The 17,347-nt window shown below is 37.3% G+C and overlaps 1 protein-coding gene across 4 annotated transcripts in view; it reads left to right on the top strand.

Annotated features, from left to right (window-relative positions):
• Nucleotides 1–17,347, top strand: part of Chic2 (cysteine rich hydrophobic domain 2) — a 42,414-nt gene that overhangs the window by 9,707 nt on the left and 15,360 nt on the right. For all 4 annotated transcript variants that reach the window (XM_050150013.1, XM_050150015.1, XM_050150012.1 and 1 more), the window contains exons 2-3: nucleotides 3,111–3,165; nucleotides 3,465–3,620. In XM_050150013.1, coding sequence (XP_050005970.1) covers nucleotides 3,111–3,165; nucleotides 3,465–3,620 — 211 coding nt within the window. The remainder of the gene's footprint in view (nucleotides 1–3,110; nucleotides 3,166–3,464; nucleotides 3,621–17,347) is intronic.

Here is a 17,347-nt window from a genome sequence, read left to right as displayed (position 1 = left end):
AAGAATTAAAACCCCAAAATCAAAATGACAAAAACAAGATGATTTTAATGGTTGGTGTCTCCTACTTTCTGTTTAAGATGTAGAACTGTATAGCCTTCAATTCCAGCACTCAAGAGGCTGAGGCAGGTAGTCTCTGAATTTGAGCCTGGTCTACAGACAATGTGGGGGTGGGTAGGGTGCAGAGAAACCCTGTCTCAAAAAACCAAAACCAACAAACAACCAACAACAACCAAAAAAAAAACTACCAAACAAGCAAACAAACCTTTAAATACACTCATTTGTTTATTTTTGGTTGGCTTTTTTGTTTGTTTTAAGATAGGTTCTCTTGTAGCTTGGGCTGGACAATGAACTCCCTCTGTAGCTGAAAGTGATCTTGAATTCCTGATCTTCCTGCCCACACTTCCCGAGTTCTAGCATTGTGGATGTGTAACCACACCTACTTTATGTAGTGCTGGGGATTGAACTCAGGGCTAAATGTATGCTAGCTAGGCAACTTCATGAGTGTTAGTAACTGAGCTATATTCCCAGCCCTGAAATACACTCAGGCTACTGGAATTATCTCTAAATATAGGTATGTCTCTTGAACATACATTTCCATATTCTGTCTTAAAAACAAAACTCTCTCATCATCTATTTTTCTTAATATTTTAATTTTTTTTCTAATTATAAGGAAAGGCATAAAGATTACTTAAATATTAGAAAGTTGTATTTCCCAGTGAAGCAGAAAATGAAATTTAGGATTACTGAGATGCAAAAGGCTCTTCTTTTTTGTGTAGTTGTTCCTAGGTTTTTTCTTTCTGTTTCTTGTGTGTGTTTATGTGTATTGTGTGTGTTGTATGTACTTTTAAAATGTATACAGTTGTACAGTTGAGTGTGTGTGTGCATGTATTATATGTACTTTTTTATGTTGTGTGTGTATGTAAACACACATTGAGGCAAGAGGTAGACGTGGGCTATCTCCCGTATTACCCTCACTGCCTTTATTTTCTGAGATAGAAACTCACTGAACCTGAAGCTCATGAGCTAGCTTCCTCCTCTTTTATCCCCTGAGTGCTGTGTTTACAGGTGCTGTGCTTGACTTTTAATGTGTGTTCTGGGGATCCAAACTCAGGCTCAGGCTAATGTCCCCAGTCCTATCCTTAGTCTTTAAATTTAGTCTTAAATACTAATAGATTTTATTAGAGAAGTCATGGAAAACATAAAAATAAAAAATGCCATCCATAATCTTCATTATCCAGGATTAGCTACCATTAGTATTTGGATGGATTTGATTTTAGTTTTCATATGTCAATAGTTAAATTTAAAATTTAAGTAATAATGTTTTAGTTTTTTTGTGTCTTTTCATTAAGGATTATATTGGGAGCCTTTGCCACTATCATTATGGAATCTTAAAACTGAGAATGATGGGGGTTGGAGAGATGGCTCGGTGGTTAAGAGCACTGACTGCTCTTACAGAGGACCCAGGTTCAATTACCAGCATCCACATGGCAGCCCACAACTGTCTGTAATTCCAGTTCCAGAGGACCTGACACCAATAGCAAAACAACAATCAATGGACATAAAATAAAAAAAATAAATTTAAAAAAGAGTTGATTCTCTCTCTCTCTTTTTTTTTTTCTTTTTTTTTTTTTTTTGGTTTTTCGAGACAGGGTTTCTCTGTGGTTTTGGAGCCTGTCCTGGAACTAGCTCTTGTAGACCAGGCTGGTCTCGAACTCACAGAGATCCGCCTGCCTCTGCCTCCCAAGTGCTGGGATTAAAGGCGTGTGCCACCACCGCCCGGCTCTCTTTTCTTTTTTAAACGTGAATGCTGGCCAGGCAGTGGTGGCGTGCACCTTTAATCCCAGTACTTGGAGGCAGAGGCAGACAGATCTCTGTGAATTCGAGGCCAGCCTGGTCTACAAAGTGGGTTCCAGGACAGCTCCAAAACCTTGAAAAAAAAAACAAAAACAACAACAACAAAAAAGTGAATGATGAGGCTTTATTAGATTATAAAAAACAAAAGTACTTAAGGGGATTTAAGAAGTAGGATTTCATTTAAGAATGCTTTGGGGAATGGGGCTGGAGAGATGGCTCAGCAGTTAGGAGCATAGGCCGCTCTTTCGGAGGACCTAGGTTCAACTCCCAGCACCCACATGGCAGCTCACAGCTGTCTGTAACTCCAGTTCCAGGGGATCTGACACCTTCACACAGACGTGCACACAGGCATGGACTTGAGTGGTTTTACTCTTTTTCTCTGTACTGTCTTCAGCTCCTGGTCTAATGCCCTATCATGGTGGTTTGCATACTTGACCATTCCTGCTCTGCTGTTGCAGTGTGAACTGCTGACTCCTTCACTGGACAGTTTCTGCTTTCTACTGTCAGCAACTGCAGTAGATTCAGTTTTTGTATATTTCAGCCCTTACCGGTGAAACCATCTATTTATACCTTATACTCAGAAATGTCAAGAGAAAAAAGCCCCTTCTGAGTTGCACAGCCCTGTTAGGTCCTACTAACCCCTTTTGCTGCTAGCCAGTGCTGGGATGAAGTGATCTTAAAGCAAATGCTCATTTGTGGGGTCATTGTCCCGAGTTCAGAGTCCTAGTTAGTTGTTCAAGAAATGGGCTTGCTTAATGGATTGTCTTGTCTAGTGTATGTGGTTTTAGCTGTAATACATTGTCAGATGTGGTGCAATTAATATCATTATAAAATGTTCCTATCTTAGAATTTTCATTCTAGAGTGAAATAAATGGAAGCAGTTGGGTTCTTGTAGTTTGGTATTTAAAAGACAAAATGCACTACGAATTCAAAACAGTGAAAGCTAGAAAATTTGCTATCTGTGTAAAATATGCTTTGATGCTTTTAAGGTATACGTAATAGCTCAAATGAAACAAACCATTCTTTTACTTATTCTTTTGCTTATATATTGCTGGTTATTTAATTGTCCCTCATATAAGTTTTGATTCCATTGGAAAAGTCATTACATGCTGCATTTTGTAAGTTGCTCGTTATGACAATTCTGTCTTAGACACTCTGTAGGGTCCGCATTCTGTTCATTTCACCTTTAAGTTAGGTAGTTCAAACTTTTGTTCTGTTGCCACGGTGTCATATAATAACATTTTTTCTTTTAATAGATTTGGATTGAGCAACAAATTTGAATCAGAATTCCCATCTTCATTAACTGGAAAGGTGAGTGTCTCTCTCTCTCTTTTTTTTTTTATTTCTTGGTTTCCAAGACAGGGTTTCTCTGTGTAACCCTGGCTGTCCGGAAATGTTCTCTCTGTAGACCAGGCTGGCCTCAAACTCAGAGATCACCTGTCTCTGCCTCCGTGGGATTAAAGGTGTACGTTATCACTGCCCAGCAAGTGTCTCTTATTGATCTACTGTTTATATATCTCAAATTAGTTTTCCTTGGAAATTAGAAAAATGTGTGCTGAGTCCCATTTCTGTCATTCAGCATCTCAGTTACATTTCTTACTGTCCTGTAGGTAGCTCCTGAAGAATTTAAAGCCAGCATCAACAGAGTTAACAGCTGTCTCAGGAAGAATCTTCCTGTGAATGTGCGGTGGTTGCTTTGTGGCTGCCTGTGCTGCTGCTGCACGTTAGGCTGCAGTATGTGGCCAGTTATTTGCCTCAGTAAAAGAGTAAGTTGAATTACATATTTTAATTTACTTAGAAGTATGAAACAAGTCTCATGTTTACTTTTTTTTCCTGTTGAATGAATCACACTGTTTCAAATACTATACAAAAATAATCTGATCTGGTTAAGCAAGATTAATTATCATATATTCAAATGTTATAAAATAGCTATGAGTAAACTATTCATAATTTCTGTGCATTAGGAAATTGTGGCCAAAGAAGAATGCAGTACTATGTGTACATTAATTATGGACTAAAGTGGTACAGTGTTCATGGATGCTGGGTTCAACTCTACCTCTTCCCTATGTCTATGGGCATAGTTCTTAACCTCTTTAAATCTGGATGATAAGACTGTAAATGTTAATATTCACCTATGATTTGAGTAGAATTTTTGTACAGACACAATGTTATAAAGGTTTTAGCCTAACAGCATAAGAGAAATTCTGTCAGTTTCGATGCTGTTTCATATACAAGAGAAACAGTTTAAGGGAGGAAACTGGCTCATGGTTTTAGAGATTTTAGTCTGTGGACTGCAGTGCTAGCTCTATTACTTCTCTGTCTGTCTGAGCAAAAATGTCATGGTAGCTGAGCAGAGCTGCTTGCCTTACAGTTGCCAGGCATCAGAGAGGGAAGGAGGGGATTGGAATAAGATGTAGTTCTGAGAACAGAACCCTACCCATTCCACTAGTTCACGTCTCTAGATATTTGAAACACTTTCCAAAGGTCATCATATTCAGAATCCATCATATTCAGAATAATCTATTGATTAGGTCATATTCCTTATGCTCCAAATCAACTTTCAGTGTACAGGATCTTCCAAGCAAGTGCTCTAGCATTGATTAAGCTATTGCCACAGCTCTCTGTTTACTTTTTAAAATCTTACTTTGTGCATATGAGTGTTTTGGCTGTATGTATTATAGGTACCACATATGTCCCTGGTGCCAGTAGAGATCAGAAGAGGGCATCAGATTCCCTGGAACTAGAGTTACAGGTGCTTGTGAGTGCTGTGAATTGAACCCTGGTTCTCTGCAAGAGCAGCCAATGTTCCCAACCACCAAGTCACCTCTCTAGTTCCTAATGTATGAGCTTTTAGAAGGACACTTCAAACCTAGCCCGTAATAGAAGTTGTCAGTAAGGACTGATTAACATTACTAGTATGAGAATACCAATAGAGGAAATAAAATGTTTGCAGTAGATAATAGGGAGCTCATTTAAATTTTGTACTTTATAGGTTCTCGATAATGAATATACACTGACCCCTGTGATTAGGAAAAATAATCCAAAGACTTGATTTTTCACTGCTTATAATGAAAAGATTTCAAGATGTTGGCTGTAGATATGCCAAAATAATGCAAATTAAAAGTTGTTATTGTTATTTTTTTAAAGATATTTTCTTACTCTGTTGACTTGACTGGCCTGGAACTCACTGTGTAGATCAGGCTAGCCTTGAACAAAGAGCTCTGTCTGCCTCTGCCTCCCAAATGCTCTAGGCATGTGCCACCATGCCCAACAAAGCACCCTTGTTTTTGTTATCTTAAAATATAGATATACTTACACGTATGAAATGGAAATAATATTCAGCCATGTATGGTAACTCACATATGAAATCCTAGCATTCAAGAGGCTGAGACAGGAAGATTGTGAATACCATGACATAGTATGTTAAGGCCAGCCTGGAAAACCAAAAGTGGCTGGAAGGTAGGAGAGGGCCAGTCAACCAAGTGGACTTGACTATTTTTCTATGGAAACATTTAATTTTGGTGGCAAATAGTGGCAAGGAAATGGAATTTATTACTTCATTTCTATTATAAAGTTAGGGGTATACTCTATTGAAAAATTTAAGCTAATATATTTTATTGATAGAATGAACTTGATGCCTTTATAATAGAATTGCTTATGTATTATTTATTATAACATTTGACATATTTACATTTCTTTAAAAATGTTTATTATTAGTGTGTTGAGCTGGAGAGGTGCAGGTACTAGAGATCAGAGGGACCACTGGAGTCAGTTCTCTCCCACCTTTAAGTGGGACATTGATTGAGTAGATGTGGCCGGGACTTTTTTTGCTGACCCTACTTTCTTTAAGTCCCTTTTTACCCCCATAATTTTTGCCAGATTGTCTCTAGGTCACACACACACACAAAATCTGTCTCTGGCAGCCTTTGGATTCACAGTAGCATTTGCTGTCATTTTGGTTTAGGCCCTCTCACTGCCCTCCACTCTTGAGGCATTGCCGTTGTTTGAGTGGCTGCCCAGCTCATTTGGTTGCTGTTTGCTGACATGTAACCCAAAAGATTGATGAGCTTTACCTTTTGGATCTAGCCGGTTTGTTAATTTTCAAGATTTTTTTTCTTTTCCTTTCCCACCTTCTATCTCTCCCTTTCTTTTACTTTTTAAGTGAATAAAATGAAATATTTTATTTATTTATTTTTTTAAAATATTTATTTATTATGTATACAATATTCTGTCTGTGTGTATGCCTGCAGGACAGAAGAGGGCAACAGATCTCATTACAGATGGTTGTGAGCCACCATGTGGTTGCTGGGAATTGAACTCAGGACCTTTGGAAGAACAGGCAGTGCTCTTAACCTCTGAGCCATCTCTCCAGCCCAAAATGAAATATTTTAATATGTGGATGGTATATTTAAAAGACAGAGGTAAACATCTTATACTGCTATATATTTTGATAAACTTTGACATGACTATGAGATCCTGTTATTTTGAAATGTAAATGGTGCTTTTTTTCCCCTTTAAGGTAAGTTATCTGTTGCTTCAGGAAGTGTGACCTGTTCAGTATGTACTCTCTGGTTCAAGATCTCTTATCTGTATATGTGACCAGGTGGACATTTTTTATTTATTTATTTATTTATTTATTTATTTATTTATTTAATGTTTTTGTTTGGGTTTTGAATTTGGAGAGGTCTCATGTCGCCTAGGCTGGCTTCAAACTCATTGGATAAGGATGGCTGTGAACCCCTGATCTTCCTGCCTCTCCCTCCCATGTGCTAGGATTACAGGTACATGACCTGTTTAATGTATTTAACTGTTACGGAGTTCTAGTGCACATAAAGAAATTGCTTAAAAGAAGCTATATATTCACCTGCTTTGAGTATAAACTATTCTGTAACATGTCATGGATGTATGGAGAGTATTAAAGCACCTTTGCAAGATGGAGACAGAATATTAGGAATTTCCAACCCTTCATTTGTCATGGACCACTTGGGTAGTCTAAAGAAGTCTATAAATACTATCTTAGTGTAATATTTAATATATCTTAAATATTTCATTAAATAAAATATTTTAGACTATAAAGAAACCAGTTATCTATCAAACAACTAAGATATGAAACTGGAGAGTTTTTTAAGATTTTTTGAGGACATCACAAAATACCATTCAGTGAGTGACAGTGACAGCAGACTAATCATGTGTGAGCTGTGGATGAGCTCGTCCAAGACAGGGAAGGAGGGTTCATAAAAGAAAGGCAAAAGCTACAATGCACTCCAGGCCTTAACACTACAAAAAATGTTGGCCAAAGTATGTCAACTCTTGACTGCTATTGTAATGTTTATTCACCGTGAACCCCTGGACAGATTGGATGTCCCATTTATCTGTCCCCTCATAACAAGACTCAAGAAGAGCCCAACCAATGACAATCCTCTTTTAGCAGAAACCGCTAAATCAGTCGTCACCCATTCCCTGGTTAACTGAGTCTCAAATCCTTGGGGTTTGGAGCAGAAATGATAGGGTTAAAACTAATGCTAGGGAAATACAAGTAAGTGCTTGCAGGTGGGATATAAGGAAGCACAGGATGTGAGAAAAATAAATCTAGTCTCAGCAGGTTCCATTTGGCCCTGTGGAGCCCCTTCCTGAAGAGCATAGTAACCGTTGCGCGTTCCCTAGCAGGCTCAGCTGTGTAGTAATTATACTTCATATGAGACCCTAGGTCTAATGTATTTCTAACTGTAATGTGAATTGTGGCTAAAGATGACGTCTGTGAAAGTTTCTACCCATTCCAGGAAAGTAACCACCCACAGGGTAGACAAGATAAAGACAGATGGTAGACCAAGACTATAGGCCCAGGTCCCAGCGGTGGGGCTTGTCCTTCTGTCTTGACTTACTCTAAAAATAAACTTTGCTTGTTCTAAAAACCCCACAAAACAACCCAAGAAACCTAAAATGATTTAAAACAAATTTATCAATTTGTTCTTATTAATATATACAAATAAAGTAGCAGATTCATAGTAATGAGTCTGATGGGAAGAATCTGATTCTGCAAGCAGTTAAAGCACCATTCCTGTTTGGCCACTATAGTTCGGTGCATACATGCATAGCCAAAGGAAATACAGTACATTTCAGCTCGAGGTTACAAATCAAGATGTATTTTTATTCCTGTTGATTTTGGGGACTCTGACAATTCTATCGAGATGTTTTTTCTTAAGAAACCTTGAGGGGCTGGGTGGTGTTTGCACATACCTTTAATCCTAGCACCCAGGAGGCAGAGGCAGGTGGATCTCTGTTTAACTTTATTTCATATGCATTGGTGTGAAGGTGTCAGATCCCCTGCAACTGGATCTTCAGATAGTTGTGAGCTGCCATGTTGGTGCTGGGAATTGAACTCAGGACCTCTGGAAGAGCAGTCAGTGCTCTTAACCACTGAGCCATCTCTCCAGCCTCCATGTCATACTTTTTAAAAATGATTTGTTGTTGAATTTAGACAGGGTCTTATTATGTAACCCAATTAAAGCTTGAACTTAGGATTCTCCTGCCTCAGCTTTCCGAGTGTTGAGAGTATAAGGCATGCACTACTATGCCAGGCTTGAGAACAGTTAATGTAATCCTGATATTAGTACCTTGTTAGATATATGTCAGTATTATTTTTCTAGTATATAGCCTGTCTTTCCTATTCTCTTAACAGTGTTTTTGGCAGAGCCAAAGTTTTGATTTTGGTGACGTCTAGTTCATCGGTTTAAAAAAAAAAAGTGCTTTTATGCCAGGCGTACACATTCCAGCCCTTAGGAGACAGAGGTAGGTAGATCTCTGTGAGTTCAAGGACAGCCTGGTCTACGTAGTGAGTTCCTGGACAGCCAGGGCTTCAGAGTGAAACTTTGTCTAGAAAAAAAGAAAAATATAGTGCCTTTATTATCATATTTAATATTTTTGCCTAAGGCAGAGTTGTGAAGATTTTTGATATCTCCTGCATTTTGTGTATAGCTTTTTTTTGGTATGTTTTTATTTATTTTTTACATACCAATCCCAGCTCCCCCTCCCTCCTCTCCACCTGTTCCCACCCACCACCTTCATGGGCTCCTAAGAGAGGGTAAGGCCTCCCCTAGGAAGTCAACTAAGTCTGTAGTTTGACAAGGAGATCAAAGTTCATGCTTTGGCATATGACTCTCTAGGCTTTATAGCACCTTCTGTTAAAAGACTATTCTTTTAATATTTAATGGGCAATCATCATATTTGTATGGATCTCTTTTTGGACTTTACTATGTTCCATTTGTGTTGACCTTAATATCACACTATCTTACTTACTATAGCTTGTTTACTTTTGCTTAATGTTCAGTGAGGTGAGTCTTGCAAATTTGTCCTCTCCCCTGTTTTTAGATGGACTCTTCATGTGGCCCAGACTAACCTTGTGCTTCCTATGTAGTAAATGACCTTAACCCTCTGCCCTTGCCTCCGTCTCTCAATTACAGGCATGTGTCGCTTGCTGTACCGGTTTATCAGGAGCTGGGCATCCAACTCTGTTTTTTGCAACTTAAGCAGGACTATATCAGCTGAGCTACATTATTAACTGTGGAATTTTGTTCTTTTGAAGATTTTTGGAGGAGTTATTTTTTTTTCATGTAAACTTTAAGTTCAATTTGTTAACAACTACAAAAAGTAGTGATTTATTTTTATTTTATGTGTATGTCTGTGTATCATGTCCTACGAAGAGAATGTCAATGCTCATGATCATGTGAAGATTCTGAACTTTCTTGGTGCTTGATCCAGTCTAGAACTGAAGCCCCCAATGTAAAGACAGAAATCATCTACAAAAACCTAATTGTAGAAGAGAACAATACAGGCCATTTTTCACTGAGGAAGAACTCGACTTTTAGGAGCTGGAAGGATGCTCAGTAGTTAAGAGCAGAGGACCTGAATTTGTTTCCCAGCACCCGTGTCACACAGCTCCCAACCACTTGTAAAGCAAGCTCCAGGGACTCTGATGTCTGATGACCTTTTTCTGCTCTTCACTGGCACCTGCATTCAGCGTGCTCACATTCATGTGCTGCCCCCCATAATTAAAAATAAATCTTTTAAATATTTTTTATTTAAATTTTTTGTTTGTTTGCTTGCTTGTTTTTTTGAGACAGGGTTTCTCTGTGTAATAGTTCTTGTTGCCCTGGAACTAGCACTTGTAGGCCAGGCTGGCCTTGAACTCAAAGAGATCCACTTGCCTCTGCCTCCCAAGTACTGGGATTAAAGGCGTGCACCCAGAAATTTATATTTTTTTATACAGTGTATTTTGATCATGTTTCCCCCTTCTCCAAGTCTTTCTAGATCCTTCCCCGCCTCTCTTATCCAACTTCCTGTGTTCTCTTGGTCTTCCCTTCTCTTCTATCACTGGTCAATACTCAGACTCAACACTGCACCTTTTTCCCACTGTCTCCAATGAGAAACTAGTAATCACAACTAAAGACTTGGAGGTTTGGCAGTGATGGAGTCCAGAAAGAGCGGGTGTTCTGGGAAAGATCATTTTTAAATAACAGGAAGAAATAAAATACACTAACACCTACAGACACAGTACTTCATACCAATATGCTGTTGAAACAGAAAGATGAAAGCATGACCAGAATCCCCTTTTCTTTCTGTTTTCTGTAGTCTCTCAGGTAGAAAGTCTCTTCCTGGGTCCTCTCCCATCAGCTCTTACCTGTTTTATGTCCTTTTCTATTTTTATTTCCTTTTCGAGACAGAGTTTTGTTATTATGTTGTTATGTTATATTTGTTATTAATGTTTTATGTTAACTTGACACAAGCTTGAGTCATTTGGACCCAAATGAGAATGTCTCTATAAGATTTACCTGTTGATAAGACTGTGGGGGCATTTCCTTGATCGATATTGATATGGGAGGGCCCAGGTCTCTGGACAGGTGGTCTTGGATGGTATAAAAAAAATAGGCTGAGCAATCCATGGGGTGGGGTAAGCCAGTAAGTAGGATTTCTCCATGACTTTGCTTCAGTTTCTGTTTCCAGGTTCCTGACTTCACTCAGTGGTAGAATATGACCTGAGAGTTTATGCACAATTAATAATCAGTCATAGCTTTTTGCTTCCATGTCATTATTTTATGCTTTTTTTTTTTTTTTTTTTAATTTTTGCAAACCTTAAGATGGAACCCAAGGCTGGGCAGTGGTGGTGCACGCCTTTAATCCCAGCACTTGGGAGGCAGAGGCAGGCGGATCTCTGTGAGTTCGAGACCAGCCTGGTCTACAAGAGCTAGTTCCAGGACAGGCTCCAAAACCACAGATAAACCCTGTCTCGAAAAACTAAAAAAAAAAAAAAAAAAGATGGAACCCAAAGCTAAATAAGTATTAAAATAAGTGCATGCTAAGTAATTATTTTTCCATTATGCTACATCTTAGCTCTTTTATTTTACTTTAGATAGATAGATAGATAGATAGATAGATAGATAGATAGATAGATAGATAATACATACATAGAGTCTATCTAGTATAGTTTAAATAATGTTGGTTGACCTCGAACTTCCAATCTTGTCATTACCTCCTAAATGCTGGGATTATAGATGCATACCATCATACCTGACTTTGTTTTACTTTGTAAGATTTGGTTTGGGGAGTTTATTTATTGGGTTCTTCTTAGTCACTGGTCTATTGCTGTGAAGAGACACCATGACCAAGGCGACTCTTGTGAAAGAAAGCGTTTCATTGGAAGCTTGCCTACAGTTTCAGTCTTGCTTACAATCTTAGTCCATTATCATCATGGCAGGGAGCATGGTGGCTGAGAGGCATGATGCTGGAGAAGGACCTGAGAATGCTGTGATCTGCAAGCAGAGAGAGACACAGAAAGAGACAGAGAGATTGACTGAGATTCAGTGCTTGCTGTGTGAACACACATTAGAATCCTTAGAGCATGTGTTTTGCCCAGAGCTGATTTGTGTGTGTGTGTGTTTATGTGTTTTCATGTGCACACATACACCTACATAGGCCACAGGTCAAAGGTGATGCCTTCTTCAACTCTGCCCAACTTTTTTGTTTGTTTAGTTTTTTGTTTTTTCAAGACAGGGCTTCTCTGTACAGTGCTGGCTGCCCTGGAACTTCCTTTGTAGACCAGGTTGACCTCCGTTTCAGAGAGAGAATTCAGAGATCCACCTGCCTCTGCCTCACAAGTGCTGGGATTAAAAGGATGCACCACCACCACCTGGCTCCAGTTTATTTTCTTAACACATGGTCTCTGACTAGAAATATTGAATTTTGAAATTCTGTTTTCATTTATTTTTATCCTCTTTTTTTCTTGAATATATTAATCATACTTTTAGAGTGAGTTGGTTATTTAAGGTGAGTAACCTAGTTAGTAGCTTAGGTAACTTGCTTAGCAAACATTTCTGTTAGCATCATTTCAGAAACATACTCTTCACATATTCATAGCTCTGTCCTATGATGGAAACATGAGGTTGTTAGCTCTATAGCCTTGGTTTTAGATCACTGTACCACGTTAGTGGAGCTCTAAGTTTCTTGTCCTCTGGAAGATTCCATTTTTGTATATAAGATGAAAGTAGTCTAAACTGCCTAATAGTCTTGTTGGAAGGAAAGCGCCCGGCATGCTCAGATCCGGAGTGACAAGCCACACATACCTGGTGCTTCCAATCTTGTTTCTTCTGCTGTATTGTAATCTGGTGGGTTTTAGTTTTGCAGTTTTTGCTCACTGTCAGTTCTAAGCACTGATTCTTTTTTTATTACATAATTTTCGTTTTTAAATCTGTAACTAAGACAAAACAAAACCCAGAATTATACTTAAGGGAGAATAATTACTCCTTAGTAGTATTTTTATCTTAATGGAAGTTATTTCACTCACAGAGTTTTTCTAGTTTTCTACTGTTACATGAAATTAAATTTTAGGTTTATTACAAAATTTTCTCAAATATTGTTCTCAAGTATCAATTCCCTTTAAAATTGTGCATCATTTTATGTATGTGCTTGACGTGCCCTTTTGTTTTAGAAAAATTCAAAACCATGAAGTACCAGCATAACCTTAAAAAAATTAAGATTCACTTTCACTTGCTAGCCTGATGAAATGCCATGTAATTGTGCTTTACTGAACTTCTTAAAAGTCACCCCTGAGCTCTGTAGAAAGAGGGTGTTTTTGTTGGGTAAGTGCTCCCTTCTAACAAACAGCAATGTGTCCTAAAGCTGGTCAGGACTCCTTGCTACAGCCACACTTTGAAGGTCAGTTCAAATGCAGATTTTAAGACCTATTTTTACGTAGGGGAAGGAAGTTTGTTTAAAATGTCTTTTGCCCAGTCAGTTAATATTTTTATCTTGGAGAATTACAGGTTTTGTATTTGTAATGATACTGAGATATACTTAATTTTCAGTTTACCACTGGAATGTGAGTTTTAACATTAATCCAGTACAAACGGAAGTGATTCAAGTAATTGTCCCTTTAGTTGAAGTAATCCATTCTAAATTATACAGTTTCCTTTTAATAGCCCCAAACCATTATTGTTTCTCTTATTTCCATTTGTATAATTGATGGATGCATTAGAGGCATTATTCTAGTTAAATTTTAATTGACGAATTACAAACTTAGCAGTTTGAATTTCAAAATGTTTTAAATAAGAAGTTGAACATTTGAAATTTGCCTTGACGTTGTTTAATACAGTGAACAAATCCAGTTCAAGTACGTTTTAATTGCAGGTTTGAGTTGTTGAACTTTTGTAGATAGTTGTAAAAATTTGAAAAACCATTTTTTCAAACAACTGATTGAATAAATTAATCACTGGTGATGAATATTAAGTAATGGTGGTAACAAATTCAAGATGACGTAACTGGCTCCCTGCCTGTAAGACTCATTTATGTTTAGTGGCTCATATTGTGAACTTGTGTATGAAATTATTACTTCATTCCTTAGGAGGGTAGAGTGTTTAGGGACAGGTACACAAAGACCCTAAAGAATTAAATTCAAATTGAATTTTAATTTTAAGAAAGTCTAAATTTTATGTTAGTTAAGATTTTGGTGGTTTATGTTTTACTGTTTTAAACTTTAAATTACTTCTTGATTATTCTTTAGAAGTATAACTGTATGCCATATTTGCTATTAATTATGATTAACCATCCTTTTAGCCATTTTATAAATTCTGTTGTTTTAATTTTCTTTGTAATTTTTATGTTCTGACTCTTCCATGGTTCTATCAAAAATTTGTGCCAAAGGCAACAGAAAATAAGCCCAAAAGTCTATATGCCTGTTCAGTAATGGAAATGGTTTTAGTCACTCCAATAAAGCCAGGCAACTATGTTAGAACGACCCGACAGTGAGAAAAATATAACAGTAAAGCTGGTGTAATGAAGATATGTTGATATTGTTGTTTAAAAATTGTCGTTTATAATAAGCTTTGATGAGTAAATTTGGTGGAATCCAGATGCTGAAAACTGCCCTTCAGACTCAGGCCTGCTGCGTGACAGCATCTTACAAAGCCTTGTTTTGTGTATGTGGTGTAAGCTGGTGGTCTTGGTTCTTCTAATTCAAGACTCCATGTGATAAAAGTAGGTTTCTTGTTGCCAGCCTAGGCAGAAGGATGAGGATTCATTGATAAAGAACCACTAACCTGTCTTTCCACCAAGCCTGTGATACTGAAAAGGATTAAGGCCACTGTAGGGAACTTGTACTGGAGCCTGCTCGGCCCTTTCTCCTGTTCTTTCAGCTAAACAGAAGATTTTCAGTTCCCATGACTATCAATCTGGTATTTTTCTCAAACACTAAATTCTTCTAAGGAAGATAATATGACTTAATTTTAGGAAATGACCTAGAAGGATAATGTTTTATTGGTATCTCATGTTCAATATATATTGAATTTATATATATATATATATATTTCTGATCCTATTAACTTAGAGTATTTTGAATTTGCTAGGCAGTATAATCACTTAAAATTAAGTGACAGATATTTATATGATTAGATTTGCTTGTCTGGTTAATAGATATCAGGTTTGGCTGTGTTGAATTTTAGTATTTCATTAGAGTCTGACAACCCTGTGGACATAAACTCTAAACTTTTATTTCTAGAAGACAGTAACTAAAATGCGATTTCTTCCCACTGAAGTTTAAAAGCTTTGAAATGCTTTTATAATGCTGAAATGTCATATTTTCTCCCACTATCTGCCAAATTGGCATTGTATGTCATCTTGAAAATATATTTTGATTTTGTGAACTAAAAATAATTACATAGTATTAAACATTCTCTATGGTTAAGCCTTTTTTCTTCCATTTAATTTGATCTTTTGTTGTTACTAACAAATAATTTGTGGCACAGTTTCTTTTTTTACTTTTTTTTAAATCATTGCTGGAATCACTTACTTGTCACCTTAGTGTGCTGGAAACGCTCCTCTCAAATCAAGGGCTCCTTTCTGGTTTTGTGTGTTCTCACCTGCTCCTCTCTGTAAATCACTGAGATGTCAAGTGCGGTGATTAATTAGGCTGCACGTGCAAGTGCCTTTTTTTCACCTGTCAAGCAGGAGAGACGTCTCACAGCAAGATTAGATGGTGCTAATTCAGCTTTACTCCAGACTGCAGCAGTGGAGAAATATTGAATATTCAGATGATTATGCAGAATATGGCATAGCAAACTTTGTTTGCTTTAGAATTCTTAATATTATGGGATACAATTATACCCAACCCTGTCATTAAACTCCTAATTAGAGGCGAAGAATAAATTTGAGGTTCCTACATATTTTAGAATTTTATATTCATACTTTGTAATTATCTTTTACACAAATATTGGTAATTGATTTAAGTAGAAGTAAATATTTTTAAGTTGGTAAATGTTATCTGTAGGTGTGCATGTGTATATATATGTATGAATGATAATGAGAGTTCTCTCTGTATAGCATGGCTTATACATTCTGGTAATTTGATATGGTAATAACCAGTCTTTTCTTTGAATAATAAATATTTGCAGAATGTAGTGTTAAGTTTTTAAGAACTACTTTTATATACTTTTAAAATAAAACAACAGACTTCAAAAGTTGCTTCTCCCGATTTCTTTAATTTTCTTTCTTCCGATTTCTTTAATTTTCCCCATCTTCTTTTAAATCATCAGTAAAAGTAAAACCTCAAATTGTATAGTAATCTTAATCTATTATTAAAAGGTCCTAGAAAGGAAGATTACAAGGTGGATTCAGGTTTTGAAACGGTTTTACCATTGGTTTAGCAGCGGGTGGGCAGGCAGATGCCTGCTCATAGTTGAACCTATTGCCATTTTTCACCATTGATAGAGTAGCCTTTCAGAGTCAATGAGCTCTGTCAATGTGAGCTTGTCAAGGCTACAACTTCATAGACCTGAGAGGCGGTTTGAGAGGTCAGCCCTTTTCAGGTTCGCTGTGATGCAAATGAACTTTAATGCTTAAACAACTATTGGAATTTTTATGTCTGCTCCTTGTTCTTTTTTCTTCACAAAGTCATTGACGAGACATTCAGTGCTTTTTAAATTGGAAGTTGCATTGTGCTAAAGACCTAGTACAGATTTACGGAGGGCTGAAAGCAGTTAGATCATGTTCTTTTCATGGTGCGATTAGAATCAAATCGATTTCCCTCCAGCCTTCAGCATTCAGATGGCAATTTTAACAAAGCTTGGGGGCTAGACAAGGGACAAAACGACTGAACTGAATGTTAATTACACTCTGCAGCCTTATTTTCTTTTGATTTGGGGCTGACTGGCAACTAAATTAACAAAAAGTGTGACCATAACTGCTGCCCTATTTTCATTTAAAAGGAGAGCTGCCTCTAAAAGGCTATCTTACAAAGAAACAAGTGAGGGCTGCTGATCATTGCTAACAAGGGCACTTTTTCTTTAAAATTCTTGCCGAAAAGACTGTTAAAAAATTGTAATAAATTAGTCATTGACATTATTGCCAGAAAATAAGTTGATTTTCTGATTTTTATGACATAAAAATTGGAAAATATAAGCACTCGTGGTAGTTTGATGCTAGCTATAATATGAATTATAATTGGCACCTATGTGACTTCAGTGTCTTTCTAGCAGTTCAACATGCTGAAATGTAGTCCTGGAACTGGATTACAGTAGATACTTTAAATAAATCTTAACTTTTTTACGTAACAGACTTTAAAACCGGCTTGTTCCTATCAGTTTCTCACATCATTCAGTCTTGGTTGGCATTCAAGTCTTCATGCGATGATCAGTACGAACTTAGAGTCACGCCACATTTATATCAGTAGACACCTTCTTTTGCAGGAAAGCTGCAGCTGCATCAAGTTGCAGTTGATCGCCTAGCAGTAGTGTCACTCCTGCACCTGCGGAGAGTTAGTCTCATCCAGACACCTGGCTCCATGCATTAGCTTCTTTTTTCACACCCCCAAGCAAGAAGTGGTCCGTGCTGTATGGTCTATGGTGCAGCAACAGAGGAAACTCTGAAATAGTATCCTTGGATTAAAAATAGAATTTTACTCCCAGATACCACTTTTATGTTGCTTTAAATAAAAATTTGGCTCTGTTTG

This window comes from Alexandromys fortis, unplaced genomic scaffold (assembly GCF_014885135.2).
Source record: "Alexandromys fortis isolate MF-2015 unplaced genomic scaffold, M_Fortis_MF-2015_v1.1 scaffold_0, whole genome shotgun sequence".
NCBI lineage: Eukaryota > Metazoa > Chordata > Mammalia > Rodentia > Cricetidae > Alexandromys > Alexandromys fortis.
The sequence above is the reverse complement of the archived record's forward strand: the minus strand, read 5'-3'. Positions and strand labels throughout refer to the sequence as shown.